The sequence below is a fragment of the Belonocnema kinseyi genome, chromosome 5, assembly GCF_010883055.1.
Source record: "Belonocnema kinseyi isolate 2016_QV_RU_SX_M_011 chromosome 5, B_treatae_v1, whole genome shotgun sequence".
Lineage (NCBI taxonomy): Eukaryota > Metazoa > Arthropoda > Insecta > Hymenoptera > Cynipidae > Belonocnema > Belonocnema kinseyi.
In genome coordinates, this window is record NC_046661.1 from 77,697,262 (window position 1) to 77,722,347 (window position 25,086).

At 24.8% G+C, this 25,086-nt stretch overlaps 2 protein-coding genes across 2 annotated transcripts in view; one reads left to right on the plus strand and one right to left on the minus strand.

Moving 5' to 3' along the window:
• Positions 1-17,647, minus strand: part of LOC117172429 (proteasome activator complex subunit 4-like) — an 81,115-nt gene extending 63,468 nt beyond the window's left edge. The window contains exons 1-4 of the mRNA XM_033360353.1: positions 17,083-17,647; positions 12,631-12,771; positions 10,519-10,690; positions 2,886-3,284 (exon numbers count right to left, since the gene is read on the minus strand). Coding sequence (XP_033216244.1) covers positions 2,886-3,284; positions 10,519-10,690; positions 12,631-12,771; positions 17,083-17,354 — 984 coding nt within the window. The 5' untranslated portion in view covers positions 17,355-17,647. The remainder of the gene's footprint in view (positions 1-2,885; positions 3,285-10,518; positions 10,691-12,630; positions 12,772-17,082) is intronic.
• A 2,248-nt stretch (positions 17,648-19,895) lies between these two features.
• On the plus strand, positions 19,896-22,973 carry LOC117173248 (cytochrome c oxidase subunit 5A, mitochondrial). The gene is made up of 2 exons (XM_033361718.1): positions 19,896-20,224; positions 22,601-22,973. The coding sequence occupies exons 1-2, from the start codon at positions 20,032-20,034 to the stop codon at positions 22,852-22,854; spliced, it is 447 nt and encodes a 148-aa protein (XP_033217609.1). The 5' UTR covers positions 19,896-20,031; the 3' UTR covers positions 22,855-22,973.
• The last annotated feature ends 2,113 nt before the right edge of the window (positions 22,974-25,086 follow it).

The window sequence follows — 25,086 nt, forward strand, 5'->3', positions numbered from 1 at the left end:
AAAAGACGAATTTGCAACAAAACAGTTAAATTTCCGACCATAATCGTTAAATTTTCAACCAAATAATAGAATTTTTAACTAAAGGAGATTAATAATTTTGAACTAAAATATAAAAGTAGACTTTTCAATTAAAATAAATTTATTTTCAACCAAAAAAGGCAACTTTTCTACCAAAAGATGAATTTTTAATCAAAAATAATCAATTTTCTGTCCAAAGAAACCAATTTTCAACAAAACAGTTGGATTTATAAACGAAAAATTACTTTTTAACAAAATAGTTTCATTTTCAACAGCATAATTAAATTTTAAACCAAATACTAGAATTTTGAACCAAAATATACTAATAATTCTGAACCAAAAATTTAACTGTTGATTTATCAATTTAAAAAAATTCAGTTTCAACCAAAAAATGCAACTTTTGCACCAAAAGATGAATTTCCAATCCAAAAGGATCAATTTTCTATCCAAAGATATGAATTTTCAACAAAACAGTTGAATTTCTGAACAAAAAATTATTTTTAAACAAAACCATTGAATTTTCAATAACATAATTATATTTTCAAACAAATACTAGAATTTTTAACCAAAATATACTAATAATTGTGAACCAAAAAGTTAACTGTAGATATATCAATTTTACAAAAATTCAGTTTCAACTCAAAAAGGCACTTTTCCTACCAAAAGATGAATTTTCAATTCACAAGGATCAATTTTCTAATCAAAGAGACGAATTTGCTACAAAACAGTTTAATTTCCGAGCAAAAAATGAATTTTTAACAAAATAAAAGAAGTTCCAACAAAATAATTAAATTTTCGAACAAATAGTAACATTTGTATCCAAAAGATATGAATTCTGGACCACATATATAATAGTAGATATTTCAATTACAAAAATGTAATTTCAATCAAATTTTTGATTTTTTTTTTTTTTTTTTTTCACATTTTCACATTTTCTACCAAAAGATGAATTTTCAATTCAAAACGATCAATTTTCAATCCAAAAAGACGAATCTTCAAGAAAAAAGTAAAATTTTCAACCAAAAACGATTACTTTTCCACGAAAAGTTGAATTTTCAATCGAAAAGAAGGATTTTCTATAAAAAAAGGCGAATGTTCAACTGAACAGTTAAATTTTCGAACAAAAAAATGACTTTTTTCGAAAATAATGCAATTTTGGACAACGTAATTAAATTATCAAACAAATACTAGCATTTTTAACCAAATAATATAAATAATTCTGAACCAAAAATTTCACTGTAGATTTATCAATTTAAAAAAATTCAGTTTCAACCCAAAAAGGAAACTTTTCTACCAAAAGATGAATTTTTAATCCAAAAGGATGAATTTTCTGTCCAAAGAGACGAATTTTCAACAAAACAGTTGAATTTTCGAACAAACAAATGACTTTTTAACAAAATAGTTCAATTTTCAACAAAATAATGTAATTTTCAAACAAATAGCAGAATTTTTGCACAAAAGAAATGAATTCGGTAGTAGAAATAAAATCGTAGATATTTTAATTAAAAAGAAGTAACTTTGAACCATAAAACATGAAGTTTTATACAAAAAATATGACTTTTCTGCCAAAAGAATTAACGTTCAATCGAAAAGGAGGATTTTCTATTCAAAAAGGCGAATATTTAGCAAAACAGTATAATTTTCGGAAGAAAAATGATTTTTTAACAAAATCGTTGAATTTTTAACATAGTTAATTTTTCAACCAAATACTAGAATTTTTAAACAAAAGTTATTAATAATTCTTAACTAAAAACATAATAGTATACTTTTCATTTTTTTTAAATTCAGTTTAACCAAAAAAGGCAACTGTCCTACCAAAAGATGAATTTTCAATCCAAAGGGATCAATTTTCTATCGAAGAGAAGAATTTTCAACAAAACAGTTGAATTTCTCAATAAAAAAATAAACTTTTAACACAATTCTTTAATTTTCAACAAAATAATGCAATTTTCAACCAAATACTATAATTTTTCCCTTAAAGACATGAATTCTTTAAGAACATTACAATAGTAGATATTTTCATTTTAAAAAATGAACTTTCAACAGTAAAACATTATTTTTAACCAAAAATATGACATTTCTACCCAGAAAAATGAGCTTTCAATCGAAAATTAGGGGTTTCTGTCCAAAAAGACGAATGTCCAACAAAATAGTTGAAGTTTCGGCCAGTAAAATGACTTTTTAACAAAATCGTTAAATTTTCAACAACATAATTAAATTTTCAAATAAAAACTATAATTTTTGTCCAGAAGAGATTAATAATTCTAAAATAAAAGTATAACAATAGACTTTTCAATGTAAAAAAATGCAGTTTCAACCAAAAAAGGAAATTTTTCACCAAAGGATCAACTTTCAATTCAAAAAGATGAATATGCAAGAAAAAAGTAGAATTATAAAACAAAAAATACATATTTTGATCTAAAACGGATTACTTTTCCACCAAAAGAAGAAATTTCAATCAAAAAGACGAACATTCAACTAAACAGTTAAATTTTCGACCAAAAAAATGACTTTTTAACAAAATAATTCAATTTTCTACAAACATAATTAAATTTTCAACTAAAATATATTAATAACTCTGAACAAAAAATATAACTGTAGATTTATCAATTTAAAAATTTTTAATTCGAAAAGACGAATATTCAAGAAAAAAGTCGAATTTTGAACCAAAAAATATAAATTCTGATCTAAAGAAATGATACTAGTCTGCTAAATAAAAAAAAAATAATAAGTTTTTCAACCAAAAATATTTGTATTTTCTTTTAAGATTCTATTAATTCAGTTCGCATTTAAGCGAAAAAAGAAGATTCTTTTTTCTTTTAAAGGGTGGGAAACAGGGAAAATAGTGTGAAATCTGCAACACTTACCAAAACTGAAACCGTCCAGATGGCAATATACATCGAATCAATTCTGTGGTGTTTGGTATTGGACCTATTTTTGTAGTAAACTGGCAGATTCAAGCATCTGACGAATCTGGTAAACATCAGAGGCAAATAGGGTTCCCAGTCGATGTAACCAATATTTTTATTCGACAAGCGTGCCATTAATTCCATCATTTCTCGCTCCCATGAAGGGGCATTGTGGCAAACTTCCCAGAGCCTCATAAATTCCTTAAACCACAATTCATGACCCAGAGAATGATGCTGAGGTGGAAGTGTGACTGGTAAAAACCACTCTAGACGTCTCACAGTCAATCCTATTGTGTGCACGTCGTGTGGACAGAGCATTGGCCTTAACTCATCCAGGATTTCTTGCGTTGCACTCAACTAAAAAGGCAGGTCTGTATTTTAAAAATTTAATCCAAGGTACATTTTTCACGACCGATTAACTTAAAAAATTCGAATAAGCGTTTTTCAATTTGAAGTAATAAAAAATAAACTGCAAATTAAAGCACTCAAAGTGGAACTCTTGAATTTTGAACTTTTACAATTGAAATTTAAAAGTTTTAAATTTAAAAAATGTATTCAAATGCGCAATAAAAATAAAAATGTATAAAATGGAAAGTACAAGAACTTTTTAATTGAACAATTTTAAATAAAATGCAAATAAACTGCAAAATTTAGAATTTTTAATTTTTACAAATTATGTGGAGTTCAAATGTTTATATTCAATATCAAACATATAAATCTACATTATGATTTTTCAATGCTCTAAATTGAGTAATCATTTCATTTCAAAATCTTGAGAAATCTAAAAGTTTATTAAAATTTTTTCGAGTTTAAACTTATTTTTGAAATTTTATATTCTCTTAAAATAACTTTTCAAAATGAAAAAACATTTTCAATTTTCCTAAGAATCTTAAGAAAACGTTTCTATTCTTTTAGAGCTCTTCACAATTCTTAAAAAGCTTCTAATTTTTTGTTTGAAATCTGCAAAAATTCACGTTTTCTTTTAATTTAGGAATGATTTGAAATGTTTTGAATTAATTTTAAAATTTTTACAATTATATTAAAAATTGAATATTTTAGACTGAAACAATATTTTGGATTGACTGAAAACCTTTAATCACGAATATATTATTATGATGTTATTTTTAAGTTGAAAATAGTTTATAAAGTTTCAGTAGGTAATTTATATTTTTTTATGTATAAAACTTCCGAATTAAAACAGTTTCATTTTTAACCTTAAAATCTGGAAAGTCTTAAATTTCGAACGGATTTACCGTTCAACCGGCCAAAAATAAATTCATATCCCTGAAAATTCCAGTATTTTTTTTCATTTTTGAAAGTAACTTCATAAAAGGGAAAGTAATTTCTAAATCGCTCAAGTTTCTAGGTATTTAATTAATATTTTTAATTTAGAAAGCTTGGACAAATTATGACAACAAAATAGTTGCATTCATCCTAACTTTTGACTTTTTGAAATGGTCAAACATTGCATTGCTTATAAAGTTTCAAGATAATTGTAAAATTGGTTGGTTAGTTAATTATTCCAAGTCAAAACTACCACCTTTTTGAAAATCCCTGAATCAAACTGAAAATTATAATTCTTTTGGAAAAATCCTAGTACCAACTCTGAATTTGTTAAAATTTCAGAATTCCCGGTTCCAACTCAGAATTTATTTGAATTTGAAAATTCCCCGTTCAAAGAGAGAATCATAATTCCCTATTCTGATGAAATTTTTCTATTATTTTCGAAAATTCCACGTAGCAACTCAGAATTTGTTAACATTTGAAAATCCCTTGTTCCAAATCAGAATTTAATTTAAATCTGAAAATTCACTGTTCCGAGTTAGAATTATTTAATTCTTTTAAAAAATCTCTGTTCCACTCTAGAATTAAAATTCTTTTGAAACATGCCTCGTTTCGAATCAGGATTATAATTCTTTGGGAAATTCTTCAGTTCTAATTCGGAATTTTAAGAAATTTGAAAATTTGTTGCTCCAACTCCGATTCCGATTCAGAATTATAACTAATTTGCAAAACTTAATAAAATAATAAGATATATAATCACAACAAATAAATGAATATAATAAAAATAAAATAAATAAATAATAAACTAGAAAAATCTAATGTTAAAATCTAGAATTAACATTATTTTCGAAAATTCCCCGCTTCAACTCCGAATTGAAAAATTGAAAAAATTCCTTGTTCAAATCTACAATTAAAATTCTTTTTGAAAATTCCCCGTTTCAAATCATAATTTGAATTCTGTAAAAAAAACGCCCTGTTTCAATTCAGAATGTTAATTCTTTGGGAAATTTTTCAATACTAATTGAGCTTTTTTTTAAATTTGAAAATCTTGTTCCAATTTAAAATTGACAAATAATTCAGAATTTGCTTTAATTCAGAACTTTCTTTAAATTTGAAAACTTGAAAAAAATTCCTGTGCCAATCTGGCATTAAAATTCTTTTAAAAAATGTTTAAAACAGAAAAACTTTTTTCTTGGATATAAAATGAAATTAGACTGAGCCAAATAATGGTTAAAACAAACAAAAAAATAGTTAAATGACTCAAATCAACTTTTTTTTTGAATTTAAGAAACATTGCATCCACGAAAAGATATGGTTTCAAAACAAAGTTTTGGAATAAAAATTTGATTGATCAAATTGGGAATGGGGGTCCACCATTTCACTACCTGGTGCCGAAAACTGGAACTAGAAAGAGTAGGTTCAATTTTAAAGATATATTTTAATTTTTGCATAAAAGTCTTTTTACGATTGTTTTTTTGAAGTTTAACACAATAATTAAACACTAAAAACAAATCTTCATAAAAAACAAATCGTTTTAGATAGAATTTCAATCTTTTAAAATGAAAAAAATAACACATTTTTGTCAAAAATGTTTTGTAACAAACAAACAAAAAAAAAAAATTATTTCACTATTTCATGTAAGTTTCAAGGCATTGAAATCTTAAATAAACTTTAATTAATGTATCTATAGTAAATATTTTATGCACAAATTAATAAAAAAATTATTTTGAGTTCATGTTTGCTTCAAAATAAGTCCACTGAAGTTTCTAATATGTTGAAAATCACAATAAATAGTACAATAATTCTTTATTTTTTTTGTGTAGAATTTTCCAAATTTCAATGATTTAAGATTAAAGTAAAATTTCGAAAATAGGAGAAGTACAAAACGTTAAAAATGAAATATTTTCCAAATCCAATTCTAAAAATTCGATCATTTTAAATTCAAAGGAATTAAAACTGTATTATTTCTAATTAAAACCGTTCCAAATTGAAAAATTTCAGACTAAAAATTTTTTAGAATGGACTATTTTATTAGAAAGGAGTTAAAATTGTATCATTTTTAATTCAAAGCGTTTAAAATTGAACAATCTTATTTTTAATTGAAGAATCTCTAATTTAAATTGGCAAAAACTTAGCTTATTCTTTTAGTTATAAGTTTAATTATTTTTAAATTGTTTACAGTTCTTATTTTGGTCAGTAGGTGTTAGAAAGTGAACTGGAATCTTCTTTGGGAATTTTTCTCGAATAAAACTGTATTTTTTCGGTTGAAAATTTAACGCTTTTTTTTAAAGTTTGTTTGTTTTTTTATTTAAAAACTCACAGTCCTTGGCAAAAATTTTATCTTTATTGGATACAAATTCAACTTTTTGTTTGAAAATTCAACAATTTGGTTAAAAAATCATAATTTTTTGTTGAAAATTCTACTGTATAAATATTTGGGTGTTGAAAAAAGAACTGAAATATTTTTTGGATGAAAATTTAAATATTAAAAAAAATTTTTGCTTTTGTTTTTATTTAATTAAAAATCTATCTGTTTCAAGAAAAATTTCATCCTTTTTGGTCAAAGAAAGAAGTTTATTTTTTTATTAAAAAAATCCATTTTTGACCTTGCAGAATCAACTGGAATCTTTTTTGGATGAAAACTCAACTTTTTGTTTTTATAACTAAAAATTGTTCTGCTTCAAGATAAACTTAATCTTTTTTTGATAAAAATGCAACTATATAATAGAGAATTCAACAATTTAGTTAAAAAGTCATTCTTATTGGTTAAAAATTCGTTTTCTTTGGTGTAAAATTATTATTTTTTTTCATAGAAACTTATTTCTTTTTTAAAATTTCATATTTTGATCGTGAAAACTCGACTGAAATTTCTTCCAACAGAAAATTCAACTAATTTTTTGAAAATTTATCTTTTTGATTTAAAACTTGATCTGATTTAGAAGAAACTTAATTTTTTTAAATTAAAATGCAACTTTTTGGTTAAAAATCATTCTTCTTTGCTTGAGTATTCAACTAATTTATTTGAAAGATTTGGTTGAATAAAATTGTTAACACATTTTTTTTCTAATGATTTATGTTTTTAGTAGAAATTTAATCTTTTTAATTGAAAAATTTAACTATTTGGGTAAAAATTAAACTATATTTTTAAACATTTATTCTTTTCATTGAAATTTTATTTTATTTGGTTGCAAATTTAACTGTTTAGTGGAATATATTGTTTTTTGTGTGTAAAATTCATTTTTTAACCAAAAACGTAACTTCCATTTTTTAAGATTGATCTTTTTTAATTGAAAACTCGCATTTTTTAGTAAAAAAATAATTTGTCAGTTTGAACTTTAATTTTTTTTGGTGAAAATGCATCAGTTTCAAGGAAAATTAATTTTTTGATGAAGTCATTTTTAGAATTCTTTTTCGTTGTTGTTTAAATTTCATTCTTTTTTTATTGAAATCTAAACTATGACACTTTTTCGTTGGGAATTTGTCTTTTTGGGTAGAATATTCAACTAGTATGTTCATAATTCAATTATTGTGTCAAAAAACCATCTTTTATAATAGAAAAGACTGTTTTTTAATTAATTAATAAATTTGAAAAATGTTAAATTTGTAGATGAAATACTGTTTTATTCCGTTTATAAAATATCCTATGTTAAAAGTATAACAAGATTAAAATTCTAATATTATCAATGATTTAAAATGAAAAATAATTCAAGGAAAAATCAGAGAATTTAAAAAATGTTCTCGGTTTCGCATTTTTCCATAAGATCGTACCTATTCCTTCTAGTTCGGATTTTTGTCACCATGTGGCGTATCGCAGTTTAACCATTCCCAATATCAATGCAGTTATTTCGTTGATTTAATCAAATTTTGTTGAGTCAATCCAAATTTTTCTGTGTGCAGAATATTCTTCAATATATTTATATTATTAATATCGAATATGTAAATAAATGAATAATACTAGAAAAATAATAATTTACTAATATTTAAAATGGCTACCAAAATCCACGAATTTGATTAATAATTAAAACAAATATTTATTATTTTCATATATTGGTTACAACATAGTTAAATCCTTTACCAAATTTTTGATTTTTCAAACAAAAAAGATGAATAGTCTGCATTTTTAAACCATAAAAGTTGAATTTTATAACAAACTTTTTTATTTTCAACAAAATAGTTTAATCCTCAACCAAAATAGATAAATCTTCAACTAAGAAGTTGTATTTTTAACCAAAAAGAGATGACATTTCTACCAAAAAGTGAATTTTCTACCAAGAAAAAATTGTCAGTCAAGAATGAAAAATAATGTTAAGCAAAGTGTTGAATTTTCAACAAAAAAGATTAATGTTTATCAAAAAATTTTATACTTGACATTTCCACTGCAAAACTTTAATATGAAATAACAAACAGTCAGATCTGACCAAACAGTATATATTTTCAACATGGCTAGATTTTGACAAAAACAAGTTGATTTTCTACCAAAAAAAGACGAATTCTCAACAAAAACACATCATTTTTTAACCAAAAAGTTGAATTTTTAACCAAAAATGGAGTAGATAAATTTTCATTGAGAATAAATTTTCGATCAAAACAAAAACGAATTTTCTATCAATCAGTTTAATTTGATACCAAATTGTTAAATTTTGAATTAAAAAAGGCTAATTTTCTATCAAACAATTTAGTTTTAAAAACAAGAACATGCAATAACAACAAAAAAGTTAATTTACAATTAATCAGTTGACTTTTTTAACAAAATATTGGAATTTGTAATTTAGAAAAACTTGTTTACCGCAAAACGAATTTTTAATTAAATTTTTTAACCAAAAAAAAAACGAACTTGCAACTAAAATTATGAATCTTCAATGAAAAAAATGAAATTTAAAAAAATTCGTTCAACTTTCAACTAAAGAGTGGAATTTTTAATGAATAATTTTTTTGGTTCAAAATTCTACTTTTTGCTTACAAATTCTACTATTTAGTTAAAGATTTAACTATTTTATTGAAAATTAAAGTCATTTGTTAAAAAGTAATCGTTTTTGGAAAAAAATTATGTTACTTGGCAGAACATTCATATTTTTTTATTGAAAATTAATTCTTTTTATTTGAAAAGTCTATTATTGTATTTTTGTTTAATGAATAATCTCTTTTACTTAAAAAACATACTGTTTGTGAAAATTCAACGATTTTTTTGAAGAGCCATCGTTTTTGGTCGAAAATCTATACTTTTGTAGAAAATTCATATTTTTTTGTTGAAAATTAATCTTTTGGTAGAAAAGACTTTTTTTTTAGTTGTTGAAGATTCACATTTTATATTTTAAAGTTAGTCATTTTCATTGAAAAGTCTAGTATTATATTTTTGATGTTTAGTTTAAAATTCTACAAATTGTTTGAAAGTTTATTTATTTTATTGAAAATTGACTTAGGTTCTTAAAAAGTCACCTATTTCTGTTTAAAATTAAACTCTTGGTTCAAAAAATCTATTTCGATTGATGGTTAGTTCTTTTTATCAAAAACGAAACAAAAACAAAAAAAAGTATTATATTTCTTTTTCAGAATTAATCTGAATTCAACTATTTTGTTAAAATAATATATTTTTTTGTCGAATATTGATACTTTTTGGATTGAAAATTCTTTTTTACTTTAAAAATCGTCTTTTTGGGTGGAAAATGCAACTATTTGCTAAAAAAAATATCACCTTTTGGCTGAACATTCATCTCTTGGTTAAAATTTTGACTATGTCTTTTTTTAAATCAAAATTTCAACTGATTTATTAGACACTTGTATTTTTGGATAGAAAATCAATCCATTTGGTGTAAAAATCCTCATTTGTTAGAAAAGTCATATTTTTTAGTTGAAAATTCGTCTTCCTTGCTTCAACATTAAACTGGATTGTAAAATATTTATCTTTTCAAATTAAAAATGTAAGATTATGTTTAAAAATGCAACTCTTCTGGTTGAAGTTTAATCTTTTTTGTTTGAAAATTCGATCATTTGGTTTAAGATTCGACAATTCGGAAGGTGTAATAAAAACTGTATTTAGTGTGCAAGTTGAAATTTTGAACAAAATTTTACTTTTTTAACTGAACAAAGATGACAGAAGATAAGAAACCCCAAAATAGGAGAAAAAGGTGACAAATTCCTAAAATAGGTGAGAAAATGTGACAAAATTGAAAATAGGTGACAAAAGGTGACACTCTGTGATGACTATAATAAATATTCCCTGACTTTTCCCTGACAAAAAAAAATCTCTAAAATTGTTTTCCGGGTGAGTAGACACCCTGGTTTCTAATTCGAGATCGTTTTTGCTTACGGGGAAATAGACTTTCGCTGTGTGGGCGACATTGTCGAGGGCGGTGTCCATATCGTGGAGTGAACGATAAATTCCGACATTTATCAACTTGTTGTCAAAAACTCTCTTCACTTGGTCGTAGAGGGGACGCCATGGCAATTCCAATTCATCTGGCCGGATAAGGTCGTTTTTCCTGAATTAAAATTGAAATTGAATCAATAAAAACTTTATTTTAAAAATACCCTTTGCTTTACCTAGAGTTCTTAAATGCCCGATAATTTATACTGAGCAAATACTCTCGAGAATATATGCTCAGAATCAGAGCGTTTTAAACAATTTTAAGCATTTATTGTTTAAACAAATAGATATCATAATTGCAACAGGTAAAACCTGATAGCGTTAACGAATTTTCGAAAAACTAAAGTTAAAGTTAATTGTATTATTATGGTTAAAAGTCGCAAATATTTGGTTAAAAATTAATCTCTTTTGGTTCAGGATTTAAAATATGTTGTTGTAGGATTAAAATTTTTTGGTTGCATTCAACTATTTTTGGTAAAAAATTAAAATCCTTTTTGGTTGAAAATTCAACTACTTAGTTGAAAGTGGAGTTATTTGCTAAAAATTCATTTATTTGATTGATGATTCACAATTTCAGTTGACAAAACTTTCTTTTTTTTTAAATCTAATTATTTTGTTAAAAATTATGTTTTCTAGTTGAAGATTTAATTGTTTTCATTGAAAATTTAACTCGTACATTTTTGGTTGAAAAATTATTTTCTCAAGTTGAAAATTCAAATAATTAGTTGAAAATTCCTGTATTTTATTGAAAATACGAAATTATTGGGAGAATATTGAAGCATCTTGATGACTAATTCCTCTTTTTGGTTGAAAATTTCTTTAGAAACTCAAATCTTTAGTTGAAAATTCATGTACTTTGTTTAACCTTCGTCTATTTTTGTAGAAAAATCATCTTATTGGTTACTTTGATTCTATTGAAAATTAAGTTTTTTATACTAAAATTTTAATCATTCTATGTTTAGTTGAAAATTTATATGTTTTAGGTGAAAATTCAACTACATATTTGATGAAAATCCGTCTTTTTCGGTAGAAGAGTACCCTCAGTAATTCAATCTTCATTTTTTTTTGAAAATTTGTTTCTTTTTTGGTTAAAAATTTATTCCACTAACTGAAAATTTAGGTATTTTATTTTTGATCGAAAATTTATCTTTTTAGTTGAAAATTCATGTATTTGGTTAAAAATTATTTTTTTTTTTTAGTTGGAAGATTTATCCATTTGAGTTGAAAATTCAATTGAACTATTCCATTTTTTATCGAAAATTTACCTTTTTTTTATAGATATGTAATTATTTTCATTCAAAAATTATCGGTTTAGTAGAAAATAATTATTATACTTCTCGTTAAGAATTAATTTCTTTTGTTGAAAAAAAAACTATTTAGTTAGAAATTCGTTTTTTTTCTTGTTGATAGAAAATTCATCTTTTGTGTTGAAAATTCCACTATTTGGTCAAAATTCATATTTTTGGTTGAGAACTCATCTCGGTGATTAAAAATTAATTTCTTTGACTGAAAATTAATTTCTGTTTAGTTGAAAATTAATTTTTTAAGAGAAGCTGTAATTATTCTATTTTCACTTGAAAATTTATATCTTTAGTTGAAAATTAATTAATTATGCTAAAAACTAGTTTCGGTTTGTAAACTTTTTTATAATTATTGTAATCTTATTATACTGTTTTATATTTTTCAGTTGAATATATATTTTATGCAAACTGTATCTTTTGTGGTAAAAAATTCATCTTTTGGCTTTAAAATTGCTTGCTTTAACTGAAAATTTAATTAGAAAATTAATCATATGTGTTGAAAATTCAACTATTTAGTTAAAAATTTATATATATATATATATTTTAAGATTCATCATTGACTAAAACTTGAATACTGTATTTAAAAAACCTCATTTTTAATTGCTTCTAATTTGAAATTTTTAAAAATTATTTACAATTACTGATTTGGGTATAGATATTGAATTCTTTATCTTTTTTAACCTTGAAAATTTTGAATCCTCAAAATTCTCATATTTAATCATGAAAAAAATGTAATTACTTTTATCATACTTACACTAATAATCGATGCAAAGTATTGGCAAATGTATAAATCAGGAATGGTTCCAAGTCTGGAATTGTCGTAAGCTCGTACAACAATTTAATTAACAAAATATGATCCTCTTTGCTGAAATTCAACCCATAAAGATATATGTATCTGCAAAATAAAAAGAAACAAATTATTCAAGTTTATTTAATAATTTAGTGCAAATTCAAAAAAAGGGATCATAGCGCAAAAAAGGCATTTTTCATGAAAAATGAAAAAAATAGGGAAGATATTAAACATGTATTCTTACATGTAAAAAAGGAACAATCGTTTTATAAGAAATTTTAGTTTTTAAATGATTTAAAATTAATTTGTAATAATTTCTGCCATTAAAGATTATTTTAGCGTGAATATATTCAGGTCGCTGGAAATCCATTCACAGCGATTAAAAAAAGGCAGACAAAAAATAAAATTTCTTAAATACATTTTTTTAAATTTTAATTTAGTTCTACAAAAGCAAACTACAGCTCTGATTTGCTTATAACAACATTTTTTTTGCATTACATTATTGATCTTTTAGATGCAAGGCTGATTTTGTACCTAAAAGAAAAATTTAGATCATAGAATATGAAAAATGGATCAGGGAAAAGTCAGGGGATTTTGAAATTGGGATTTTCCACAGCAACCCTGTAATTACAAAAATTGAGATTAAAACATTTTTTAAATATTTTTAAATTTAGTTTTGAAAATTTTCAGTTTTTATATTGTTTTAAACTTCAAATTGATTAACTATTAAAACTTTGAATTTAAAATTATCCAATACTATTTTTCCATTTATAAAATTGTAATCTGAAATGATTAGATTTAAAAAACGACTTATTTAAGACTTTATATTTATTCAGGAGCTTTTAATTAAAATACAATTTAACGCTATTTAATTTGAAAATGTTAAATTTTAAGCTCTTAGTTTTAAATATTTAATTTGAAATTGAAAAATGTAAAATTACTTGATCCTTCATCAGATAAGGAAAAAAATTTAAGGGAAGGGGAATGTTTCTTTTTATTTAAAAATAACTTTCTTGGTTAAAAATTTATCTTTTTAGTTGAAAATCCATTTCTTTGGCCAAAAATGAGTTGATTTTTATTGAAAATTAATTTCTGAACTAAAAACGTAATTATTCCATTTTATGTCAAAAATGTATCTTTTTTGACAGATATTTAAGCTTCATGGTGGAAATTGTTTCTGTTTGATAAAAATTTTGGCTACTGCGTGGAAAATTTATTTTATTTAGTTGAAAATTAATTTTTTTACTGAAAATTTAACTATGCTATTTTAGGTTGAAAGTTGATCTGTTTTAGGTGAAAATTCGTCCTTTTTGTAGAAAAGTAATCACATTAGCTGGAACTTTATCTATTTGTTTTTAAAATTCATTTCTTTCATTGAAAATTGAACTATTTTGTTGAAAATTCGATTTTTTGTTCTTTAAGATTCATCATTTTAGTTAAAAATTTATTTCATTGATTGGAAATTCAACTATTTTCTCTAGAAAAAATTTTGTTGTTGAAAATTAATATTTTTAACTTAAAATTTAGTTATTCCATTTTCGCTTGAAAATGTATCTTTTCTAGTTGAAAATTAATTTATTTGCTTAAAAACTACTATTTATTGTTATACTACTGAAATACCGACGGAAAACGCGGAAATCATCCGACATTGCACAAATATATATATCGCTATTGATCGTAGATCATATTATGATTCAGCATTTTTTGACTAATGTGAATCATGTTTGTGGGATTTCCCCAAGTTGTACATTAATTCTGTTGACCAGATTCATTTCTCACTAAAAATTGTTGGTTTTTAAAGAGTGTAAGACGATACATATATTACCTATTTGCAACAACAAAAATTTGGCAATGTTATAAGTATTTAAATTTAAAATAATAAAATGCAGATTATTAAAAAATAATTTCAATTTCGAATAAAAATGTGATATTTTTAAATATAGTATAGTTATTTATATATTTCTCTCTGATTCTGATATATTTTTCCCCCAATTTCGAAGTTTATTGGTAAGTTTTAAAAAGTTTAAAATAGAGAGCTTACGTTCCCAAAACACTTTTTTCAAAACACCGCAAGATATGAAAAACGTCAAAGAAATAAAATTATTTTTCTAAAAAAAGTTCGAAAAAACTCTCTTGACTCTTTTTTCTATCTCGCGTTATTTTCGATATTTTTTCAAAAATATTGCTAAAATCTTTAAAGATTGATTTTTTCTCAAAAATACAATTTCTGGCTGGCTACAAAATAAAGATGAGTATAATTTAACAGTCCTTTTCTATTTTTCATTGCAACAAAAACTTTTATTGCTAAAAAAAGAAATCTTTAAGGATTTTTTACACATTTTCGGATTTTTTTTTTTAAATTAATCTAGATAGGAAAAAACTTTAAAGCGATATTTTTCTAGAATTTTATATTTTATAGAGAGGGCAAGGGAGTGTACCAGTTTTAGTCTACAACACTCACGATAGTGTTATATGAAAACGGGCAATATCAAACATCGATTACGGGCAGTATTACATTTTGCAATAAAAACATTGAATAATGAATAAGAAAATACCAAGCAGCATAGAAAATAATAATTGGAAATACAGTCTTAGTTGACTGAGTAAATAAACTGTGCCTATTTCTTAAAAGACAACCAAACTCTGAATATGTTTATACAAAATTTAAAAATAATTAATAATTATTTTAAATTTGCAGAAGTTGTACAGAAAAGAGTCCCGTCCAAAAAAAATGCACTGTCATTTCCCGGTTTCTCCCGGTCTCAAAAAATTCCCGGTTTTCCGGTCCAGCGGCCACCCTGAAATTTTTACCTAATTCTTTAAAAAATTGAACCTATTCCTTGGAAAATAGCCAAATCCTTAATTTTGTAATGAAATTGTTTAAATAATGATTAATCCTTGTAAATTTACAAAACAAAATGAAGAAGTCATCGGAAAGACATTCTTAGTTGATTCCAAACTCTGAATATATTTATAAAACTAAATATTTCAGCAAATTACCGCTCATATCTTCGGTCTTACGGTCAATATCAAGTCAAATAAAATTCACAACAAAAAAACATGTAAAAAACCAACTTATTTTATAAAAGAAATCTTCAACGTTTCGGCCAATACCGCGGGTCTTTTTTAAGAATCGATAAAAATTTATCATTTGAAAAGTAATGAATTTTAAAGCCACATAATTTATGTCGTGACTAAAATACGAGTTTTACAAAAATAGAAATAGTTATTGCCATACCTGAGTCAAAAAGCATTGAAATATTAATAAAAAACTTCCTTCTTTTTAAAGAAACTAAAAGTAATCATTATTTTCAATTATGGCAGGAAATTAAAAAGGATAATTTTATTGTAAATTTTCAAAGTAACATAGGAAAAACTCATTGAAAATACATTCTATTTTGATTCTTTAAACAAATTGACCATATTTGTTGAAAAACAACAAAACTGAATTTTTTTAAATGGAAATTGTTTAAATAATTATTAATTCTTGTAAAATTAAAAAGCAACATAGAAAAGAGTCATCGGAAAGACATCAGTTGACTTTGTAAACGAATTATATCTATTCCTTGAAAAGTAGCCAAACGGTGAATATTATTATGAAAATTGTTAAAATAATAATAATTTATTGTATAATTGCAAAGTATCGTGGAAAAGGGTCGTTGGAAAAACCCAAAATAATTGACGTTACTTGTCGAAAAAAGAAAAAATCTTAATTTGTTTATGATTTTTCCAGAAAAAAGCGGTGTTACTAATAATAAAAATGAATTTTTAAATAGTCCAATTAAAAAAACTAATTTTATACAAAAAAAATTTCAACAAAATAGTTCTGTCAAAAAAACAAAAAACAACGAATTTTTAACTAAAGATAAATTTGCAAATAAAAATTAAGATGTTAAATTATCAGATAAAAATTAATTAAAACCAAAAAACAAAGTTTCAACAAAATAGTTAAACATTCAACCAACGAGATGAATTTTCAACTAACAGGATGAATCTTCAACTAGTATCATTAAATTTTCAGTGTGAAAAAAATTAATAAAAAATTTGTTAATCAGAGTTGAATTTCTATCTAAATTGATGAATCTTCAACAAAAATGTTTTTGAACACAGTGGATAAATATTCAAAATTTGATCAATCAAATTTGAATTTAAAATTGCTCTCAGGAAACAGACCATTCAAAACAATAGTATTAATTTCCTCAGTTTCCTTAAAATTCGTTTTATGAAGGATTTCGGAATTTTTCAAACTAATTTCAAACCAAGAAAAAAAAATCAGTAAACACTAAACATTTTTTATTTAATTATTTGTAATAAATAAATATTTAAAGATAAAGAAGGCATCAAAAAATGAAATGGGTAAAAGTAATTAAAGAACCATTAAAATTAAAATTAAAAAGATTAAAATAAAATACTTACTTGCACAATCGTACTGTAGATTCGTAGCAGCCAGGTCGAATTTCCCTGAGCATGATAGACCTTGCCAGGTTGGCCTTGATATCAGCGAAGGTCTTTTGAGCCTCGTCATCAAGTTCCTCGACATAAGGCAATAATTTATTAAATCTAATTGTCCTTTTCGACTGCCACTCATCATTTTCTGGAGCTAAACTCGTACCCGAATCGTAATCAAATCCGTTTTTAAACGAATCAAACATCGTTGCTAAATTTTCTAAATCGCTTAAGATGTCCATTGATCCAGTTGAATTAGGTTAAGTCACTCCTATCGACAACGAATTACTTGATGCAATGTGCCATCATCACGATATCACGAACTTTATTCTATTCACCATTTACATTTACATCACCACTTGCTCACTTCCACACTCATTTTCACCGAGTCATGTTTTTCAACCTGGAAGCCATATACGTATGCAATAAAATACGAACACAAAAAAAGACCTGTGACCGATCAATTTTCCTAACACCTCAAAACTTGGCAAAAGTTCACTAGGTCTGGGAAATCCTGGGAAACACAGGAGTGAGGAAACAGTTTGGAAATACACGCTGGAAAAATGAGAAAATAGTTTGGGAAAAGTCCTCTAGGCTGCGCGAAAATCGGCGGAAAAGTCGCGGGATTTTTGAAATATGGTCAAAGAATGTTCAAACACTTTCCACCACCAAAAAATGGTAACATATCAAACAAAAAACAAATTGTGCCTATAAAATTATTTAAGTGAGTAGTCGCATGTCAGAAAAAATATAGAAACCTGAGAAAGTCAGGCATATTTGAAATTCAAAGAATTTCTAAGAGCTTTAAACTTTAAATAATTCACTGCATTTCAAAAGATTTCGAAAGATTTGGAATATTCTAGGCTATGATTAAATATTCCAAGAAACTTTTAATAAATTTAAATAATTTTGAAGGATTTTTAAAATTTCAGGGTATTTTTTTTAAATTTCAAGGAATTTTCAAGAGCTTTAAAAAGATTTAAAGGATTTGCAAAATATTTGAGGGTATTTGAAAAGCAGACAAGAAGTTTTTATTCGACTTCAATAATTTGACAGGATACCAAAAGATTTTAAAGATTTTGGGGTATTTTTTAACTTTCAATAAAAAAATGCAGTCGATTTCACTTATTTAATAGGATTTCTAAGTATTTTTAAAGATATAATGGTATATAGATAAACTTAATGGAATTTTCAAGAACAGTAAAAGATTTTAAAATATTTCAAAGGATTTGCAATATTTTTGAGTATTTCGATAGATTCCTAGAATTTCTTAATAGATTTCAATAATTTTAAAGAATTTAAAGGATTTAGGGTACTTTTTATATTCAAATGAATTTTCAAGAAATTCAAAAAGTTTTAAAGGTTTTCAGAAGATTTCAAAAGGATTTGAAAAATATTTTAGCGTATTTTAAAAGATTCGAATAAATTTTTGTTAATAGATTTCAATAATTTGAAAGTATCCTAAAATACATATTTGGAAGATTTTGGGTATTTTTTAAAATTACAACAACAAATATTCAATCGATTTCAAAGTATTTTTAAAGATTTAAGGAAATTTAGAAAAATCGCAAGGAATTTTCAAAAGCTTTGAAAAATTTAAAAGTATTATAGAAGATTTCAAATGATTCTCAAAAAAATGTCAATCGGTTTCACTAATCAGGATTTCAACGTATTTTTAAAAATTAACCGATATTTAGAAAAATTACCAGGATTTTTAAAAGATTCCAAAAATATTTTAATATATTTCAACTATTCGAAAGGATTTCAAAGATTTCAGAGTATTTTTCATAATTCTAAGAAATTCTTAAGAGCTCTAAAAAGTTTTAAGGGATTTATAAATATTTCAAAAGATTTTACAAATATTTTAGTGTGTTTTAAAAGATTTCAAGAATATTTAAAATATTTTAATAATTTAAAGGGAATCAAAGGGATTTTAAAAGTTTTACGATAATTTAAAAAATTCTAAGTAATTGTCATGAGCTTTAGAAATTTCAACGAAATTTCAAAAGATTTCAAAGGATTTGAAATATTTCCGGGTATTATAAAAGATTCCAAGAAATTTGGTATAGATTATATAATTCGAAATAATTTAAATTTTTTAAAAAGATTTAAGGGTATTTTGTAAAACTCCAAGGAATTTTCAATTGATTTCAGTCATTTATTTAATATTTTTGATCTTTCTAAAAGATTATAAGGAATTTGTAATAGATCTAAATAATATGAAAGTACTCCAACATATTTTTTAATGACTTAAGGGCTTTAAAATGTTTCAAGAAATGTGAAAGGATTTGAAATATGTTAGGGTATTTGAAACGATTCCAAGGAGTTTTTAATATATTTCAGTAATTTGAAGGGATTTCAAAGGATTTTGAAAATATTAGGTTTTTCAAAAAATTCCAAGGTATTTTTAATTGAATTCAGTTGTTTCATCAAATTTCAAAGTATTTTTGTAGATTTAGGAATATTGAACAAAAATTTTAAAGATTTTGGATCAAGCTCAAATTTGAAAATTGGATTTTAAAATCTTGCGCCTTGAGATCAGCACCATCATAACCTTAAATTGCCTACAAGATCCCAAGATCTATACAAAAATACAACAAATGCCATTATTTCAATAATAACTTTTTGTACTTTTCCAACCAATATGAAAATATAGGAAAAATATTTTTAATCGAATATAAATGGTATTTTGTATTATCTCAATGAAAATCAGGGCTCTGGAACCCTCTTTGACGAACAGTTGAATATGGAGTGCTTCTGTACGAACATAACTCATAACCACAATCTTTCTCGGGTGTTGTGTAACAGACTTCACATCGACACCTTGAAAAACCTCGGCCTTTACGCAATAAGCGGTTGTGCACGAGTTGCAGTACTTTTCGTTAGTTTATCGAGAAATTTTCGCGGTTTTCGACGAAAATGTTGCGTCTTGTAGCAGGCAGAATGATCAGTGCCTCGAGGAAGACAATCCAACCGGGAGTCCTGGCCGTCAGGCCTTCGTCTCACGGACCCCAATTGTCAGACGAGGAACTCGATGCATCTTACATCAAATTCTTCGATCGGAAGGACATCGACCACTGGGAAATTCGTAGTGCCATGAACCGCCTTGCTGGTAAGTACCTCTTTCCAGAACGACCTATCTTTTTACCAATAATATTTGACCTTGAATGACTTCCCAATTTTCCGAGCCCATCTACTCCAATTTTCTTGGAATTCGTTTCCTAGCTCCCTGGAGATTATTTTTAGTACTTGTAGGCAGGATTTTTTGAAAATATTTTATTTTTTCTAATTTCTAGATTTTTTACTGTGATGGCTAAGTTACTTTTTCAAAAGAACTAGTTATCTTTACCGTTACATCATGAAAAAAAAGTAATTATCGTTTCAAAATGTAACTTTTACTTGTTTATTTCTGCAAAAAAAAAGTAAATATCTTCTTTTTAGTTACTTTTGTATTAACATCAGTAATTGTAAGAAAAGGGAAAAAATAATACTTTTTTCATTGAAAAAAAAAAGGTCGAGATCCTTCAATTCTGGTCCGATGTTCATTTTTTTTTTTATTAAAGTGAATTTAGGGTGACCAGACGTCCTGATTTTTCATTCCCGAAAACGAAAATTTGCGATTTTTATTTCGTCGACCTAAATTTTGTTCAAAATTTCTAACCGCGCTGTCTCATTTTGACTGTTAAATTTCAAAAAGTTGACATGTGTCGAATTTGACTAATTATAAAAAAAAAACATGAAAATATCGAATTATCTAAAAAAATTGAAGTTCTTAAAAGTGTTTGAAATAATTAACATATTGTAATGACTGTACTTAATTAGTAAAATAAAAATCTGGACATACAATTTTATTATTATTCGTATTTTGGCATGAAAAATTTGGTTTACATTTTTTCTTAAATGAAAAATCCACTGTTTTATTGAAAATTAGTTTTTGGTTTAGTTGAAAAATCATCTGTTAGGTTGTAAATTTCACTATTTTGTTGAAAAAATCAATTTTTTGATTGAAAATGTAACTTCCAATTTTGGTTGAATATTGAGTTTTTGTATTTGAAAATTCTTTCTTGTAGGTTGAAAATGCAACTATTCATCCTTTAGTTAAAATTTCAAATTTTCGGGTACAAAATTAAACTTTTGATCCTTGAAGTTTAATCTTTTTTGTTTGAAAATTCGATTTTTTGGTTTCAAATTCAACTGTTTTGTTAAAAATTTAATTATTCTGATCAAAATGTACGTATTTTTATAAAAATTCGAGTAATTTGCTAAAAAGTCATATTATTTATCTAAATTCACACTTTTTTAATGCGTCTAGTTGGACAGAAAATTAGTCTTTCTTCTAAAAAATTCAAATCATTGGTTGAAAATGCAACTGTTTTTGGTTGAAGTTTTTTTTTTGAGTTGAAAATTCAGCTGTTTTACTGAAAATTGTACGTTTTGGGTTGGAAATTCAACTTTTTAGTCGAATATCAGCTTTTTTTATATTGAAAACTCATATTTTTTAGTTGAAAATCATTGCTTTTGGCTTAAAAATTAAAACATTTGGATAGTCTTTTGTTTTTTCTGAAATGAAAATTAAATTATTTTTTTGAAAGTTAGTTTTTCTTCTTTAGATCAATTCAACTGGTTTTGGTTGGAAGTTCAACTATATGGTAAACTTGAAGTACTTTTTTAAAAATTAATTTTTCTTTCGTTGATGATAAATTATTTTATTATAAAATTCCTCTATTTATATAGGAAATTGGATGAGAAATCCTGTTTGATCCAAAATTAACTTTTTTTTTAAAGTCAACTGTTTGGTAGAAAATTCGTCTTTTTGTCATGAAAATTCCACATTTAAGAAGAATTTTTTTTCTTAATTCACTGAAAATTCTACCATTTCTGGTTTACAGTCGATCTTTTCAAGTTTAAAAATTCAAGTATTTGATTAAAAATGAGTTTTGTTTTGCTTGCGGATTCAAAAATTTGGTTAAAATTCCTCGTTTTGATTCAATTCGATTGCTTTTCATTTAAAATAAAAATCTGTTCTTGGTAAAAATATCAACTATTAAAATTTTTTGAGAATTAATTTTCTTTTTTTTTTTGTTTGAAAATTCAATTGCTTGATTGAAAAAAGAACTACTTTGTTATTTTATAAGAAACTGTCAATTTTTTTAAAACTTGCGCTCCACCCAAATCTTCTCAGGTTATTTTTGGATGACCCTTTCAATCTTTTTATTGCAGTTTCGTGTTTTTCTATTTAATCTTGGTTTTCAAGATTTCTGTGATATTTTTCATATCACAGAAAATATTATCAATAATTTTATTGTTGGATCTTTATGGGTGATATTGAAGATTCACTAAAAAATTGAATTTTTATCTTTAGGTGATTAATAATTCAAAATTGATTGTTCCATTTGTAGAATAAATTTTTTTTCTACAAAAAAATAGAGTATGAATTTTGTAAATTGGTAGCTAACAGTGAATGATAAAAAAAAATGATTTATTTCAGGTCTCGACATGGTTCCTGACCCAACCATCATCTGCTCTGCCTTGAGAGCCTGCAGACGTTTGAATGATTTTGCTCTTGCCGTCAGATTTCTCGAATCAGTAAAATGCAAATGTGGAAATGACGTTGGCAAAATCTATCCCTACGTCCTCCAAGAGATCCGACCCACCCTGGACGAATTGGGCATTAACACCCCGGAAGAGTTGGGCTACGACAAGCCAGAACTAGCTCTTCAGAATGTCTATGACATTCACTAATTCTAGAACATTCAGTTTCTCACTAGTCCAAGTCAACTAGAAAATATTTCTTGAAACTCTTCATTAAAATTAAATTGGCATTGAGCTCGTCGTACAAAAGAAGTTACTAATAAATTACTTTAAAAGTTGAAAAATGCTTTATTTTTGTATCACCCTTTCTCAAAAATAAAATGTTTTTTAATTCGTTTTTATTTCAGAATGATGTTCAGGGTGCTATAGGTCAGGGAGTTCCAAAAATTCAGGGAAAGTTCGTAATTGGAAACTAACTTGTCTTTGTTTATTGAAAATTCGTATTTTTTGTTTAAAAATCCATCCCTTCTCTTAGAAATTTCATATTCTTTGGTTAAATCATTTTTTTAAATTGAGCTACTCTGTTGAAATTTTTTTTTCTTTTGACTGAATCTAAATTTTTTACAGAAAAATCAACTTTCCAATATTTACTTGAAAAATAACTTTCTTGAATTGAAAATTGTACTTTTTAGTTGAAAATTGTTTGTTTTTAGTTAAAAATAAAAAGTTTTAAATGAAAATATAACTGTTCCATTTTGGGTTTGAAATTTGTCTTTTTTAGTTAAAAATAATCCATTTGCTTTTAAAAATCAACTATTAGGTTAAAAATTAATTTGTTTTATTTAAAATTCTTCTTTTTTTCGTAGAAAAATAATTTTTTAGTTCAGAATTCATCTCTTTTGGTTAAAAATTTAATTAATTTTTTCAAAATTCAACTATTTTGTTAAAACTCGTCTCTTTTTCCTAAAAGTTATTTCTTTTTATTTGAAGTTGAATATTATATTTTTCGCTGAAAATTCTCGATATTTTGAATTTAAAATGTATACTTTAGTAAATTAAGTCATATTTTTGGTCCAGAATTTATCTCTGGGTTAAAAATTCTTTTATTTGTCTGAAAATTCAATGGTTTGATTCAAAATTCAACCATTTTGTTAAAAAGTCATCTCTTTTTATTAAAAGTTAATTTTTTTTATTTGAAAAGACTTCTATTATATTTTTGGTTGCAGGTTAATTCATTTTATTTTAAAAGTATTATTTTTTATAGTATTCATATTTTTTGGCTGAATAATGATTTATTGGGTTGAAAATTTAATTTTTTTGTTGAGAATTAAACTTTTATGTTAAAAATTCATATTTTGTTGTTGAAAAATCGTCTTTTTTTGTTGAAACTGAATTCTTTTTCATTGAAAAGTCAACAATAATATTTTTAGCCCAAAATTCAACGTTTTGTTGGTTAAAAAAAATACTTCGGTTACAAATTTAATTCTGTTAAGAATTCAACAATTGTGTTAAAAAAATATCTTTTTTTGGATGAAAGTTTTTTTTTAAAACTATTATCATATTTTTTGGTTAAGAATTGATTTCTTTTGCTTCAAAATTCTTTTAACTGATATAAAAATTTAATTATTTTGTTAAAAATTTCACTACTTTTTTTTTTAAATTTATCCTTTGGTAGAAAAGTCATTTTTGGTCCAGAATTTATATTTAGGTTGAAAATTTAATTATTTTATTAAAAAGTCATATTTTTTGGTTGAAACTGAATTATTTTAGATTGAAAATTCTACCATTATATTTTTTGTTTCAGAATTTTTTTCGCTTTTGGTTGAAAATTAAATTATTTTGTTGAAAATTCAAATATTTTGTTAATAAGTCATATTTTTCGGTTGAAAATTGTTACAATCGAAAAGTCTTATTTTGTTAAAAAAATCATCATTTTTTGTCAAAGTCATCTTTTTTGGTTGAAAGTTAATTGTTTATATTTTAAAGGTCTACTATTCTATTCTTGTCACAGTATTCATCTTTTTTGGTTAAAAATTCTTTTAATTGGTGAAAATTTAATCATTGTGTTGGAAATTAAAGTATTTTCATAAAGTCATCTTTTTAGGTTGAAAGTTAATTTTTTTTAATTGGAAAATCTACAGTAATCAGTTTGTTTCAGAATCGATTTCTTCTTGTTGGAAATTCAACTATTTGGTTGAAAATTTAATTATTTTGGTAAAAAGTCATCTATTTTGCCTAAAATTTTTATTATTTTGTTCACAAGTAATTTCTTGTTGTTATTAAAAGTAGCCATTTTTGGTAGAAACTGAATTATTTTCATCGAAAATACTTACTATTATATTTTTGGTTCAAAATTAATCTCGTTTAGGCGAAAATTTAATGATGTTATTGAAAATTCAACCCATTTTGTTAAAAAATCACAGTTTTTTCGATTGAAAATTA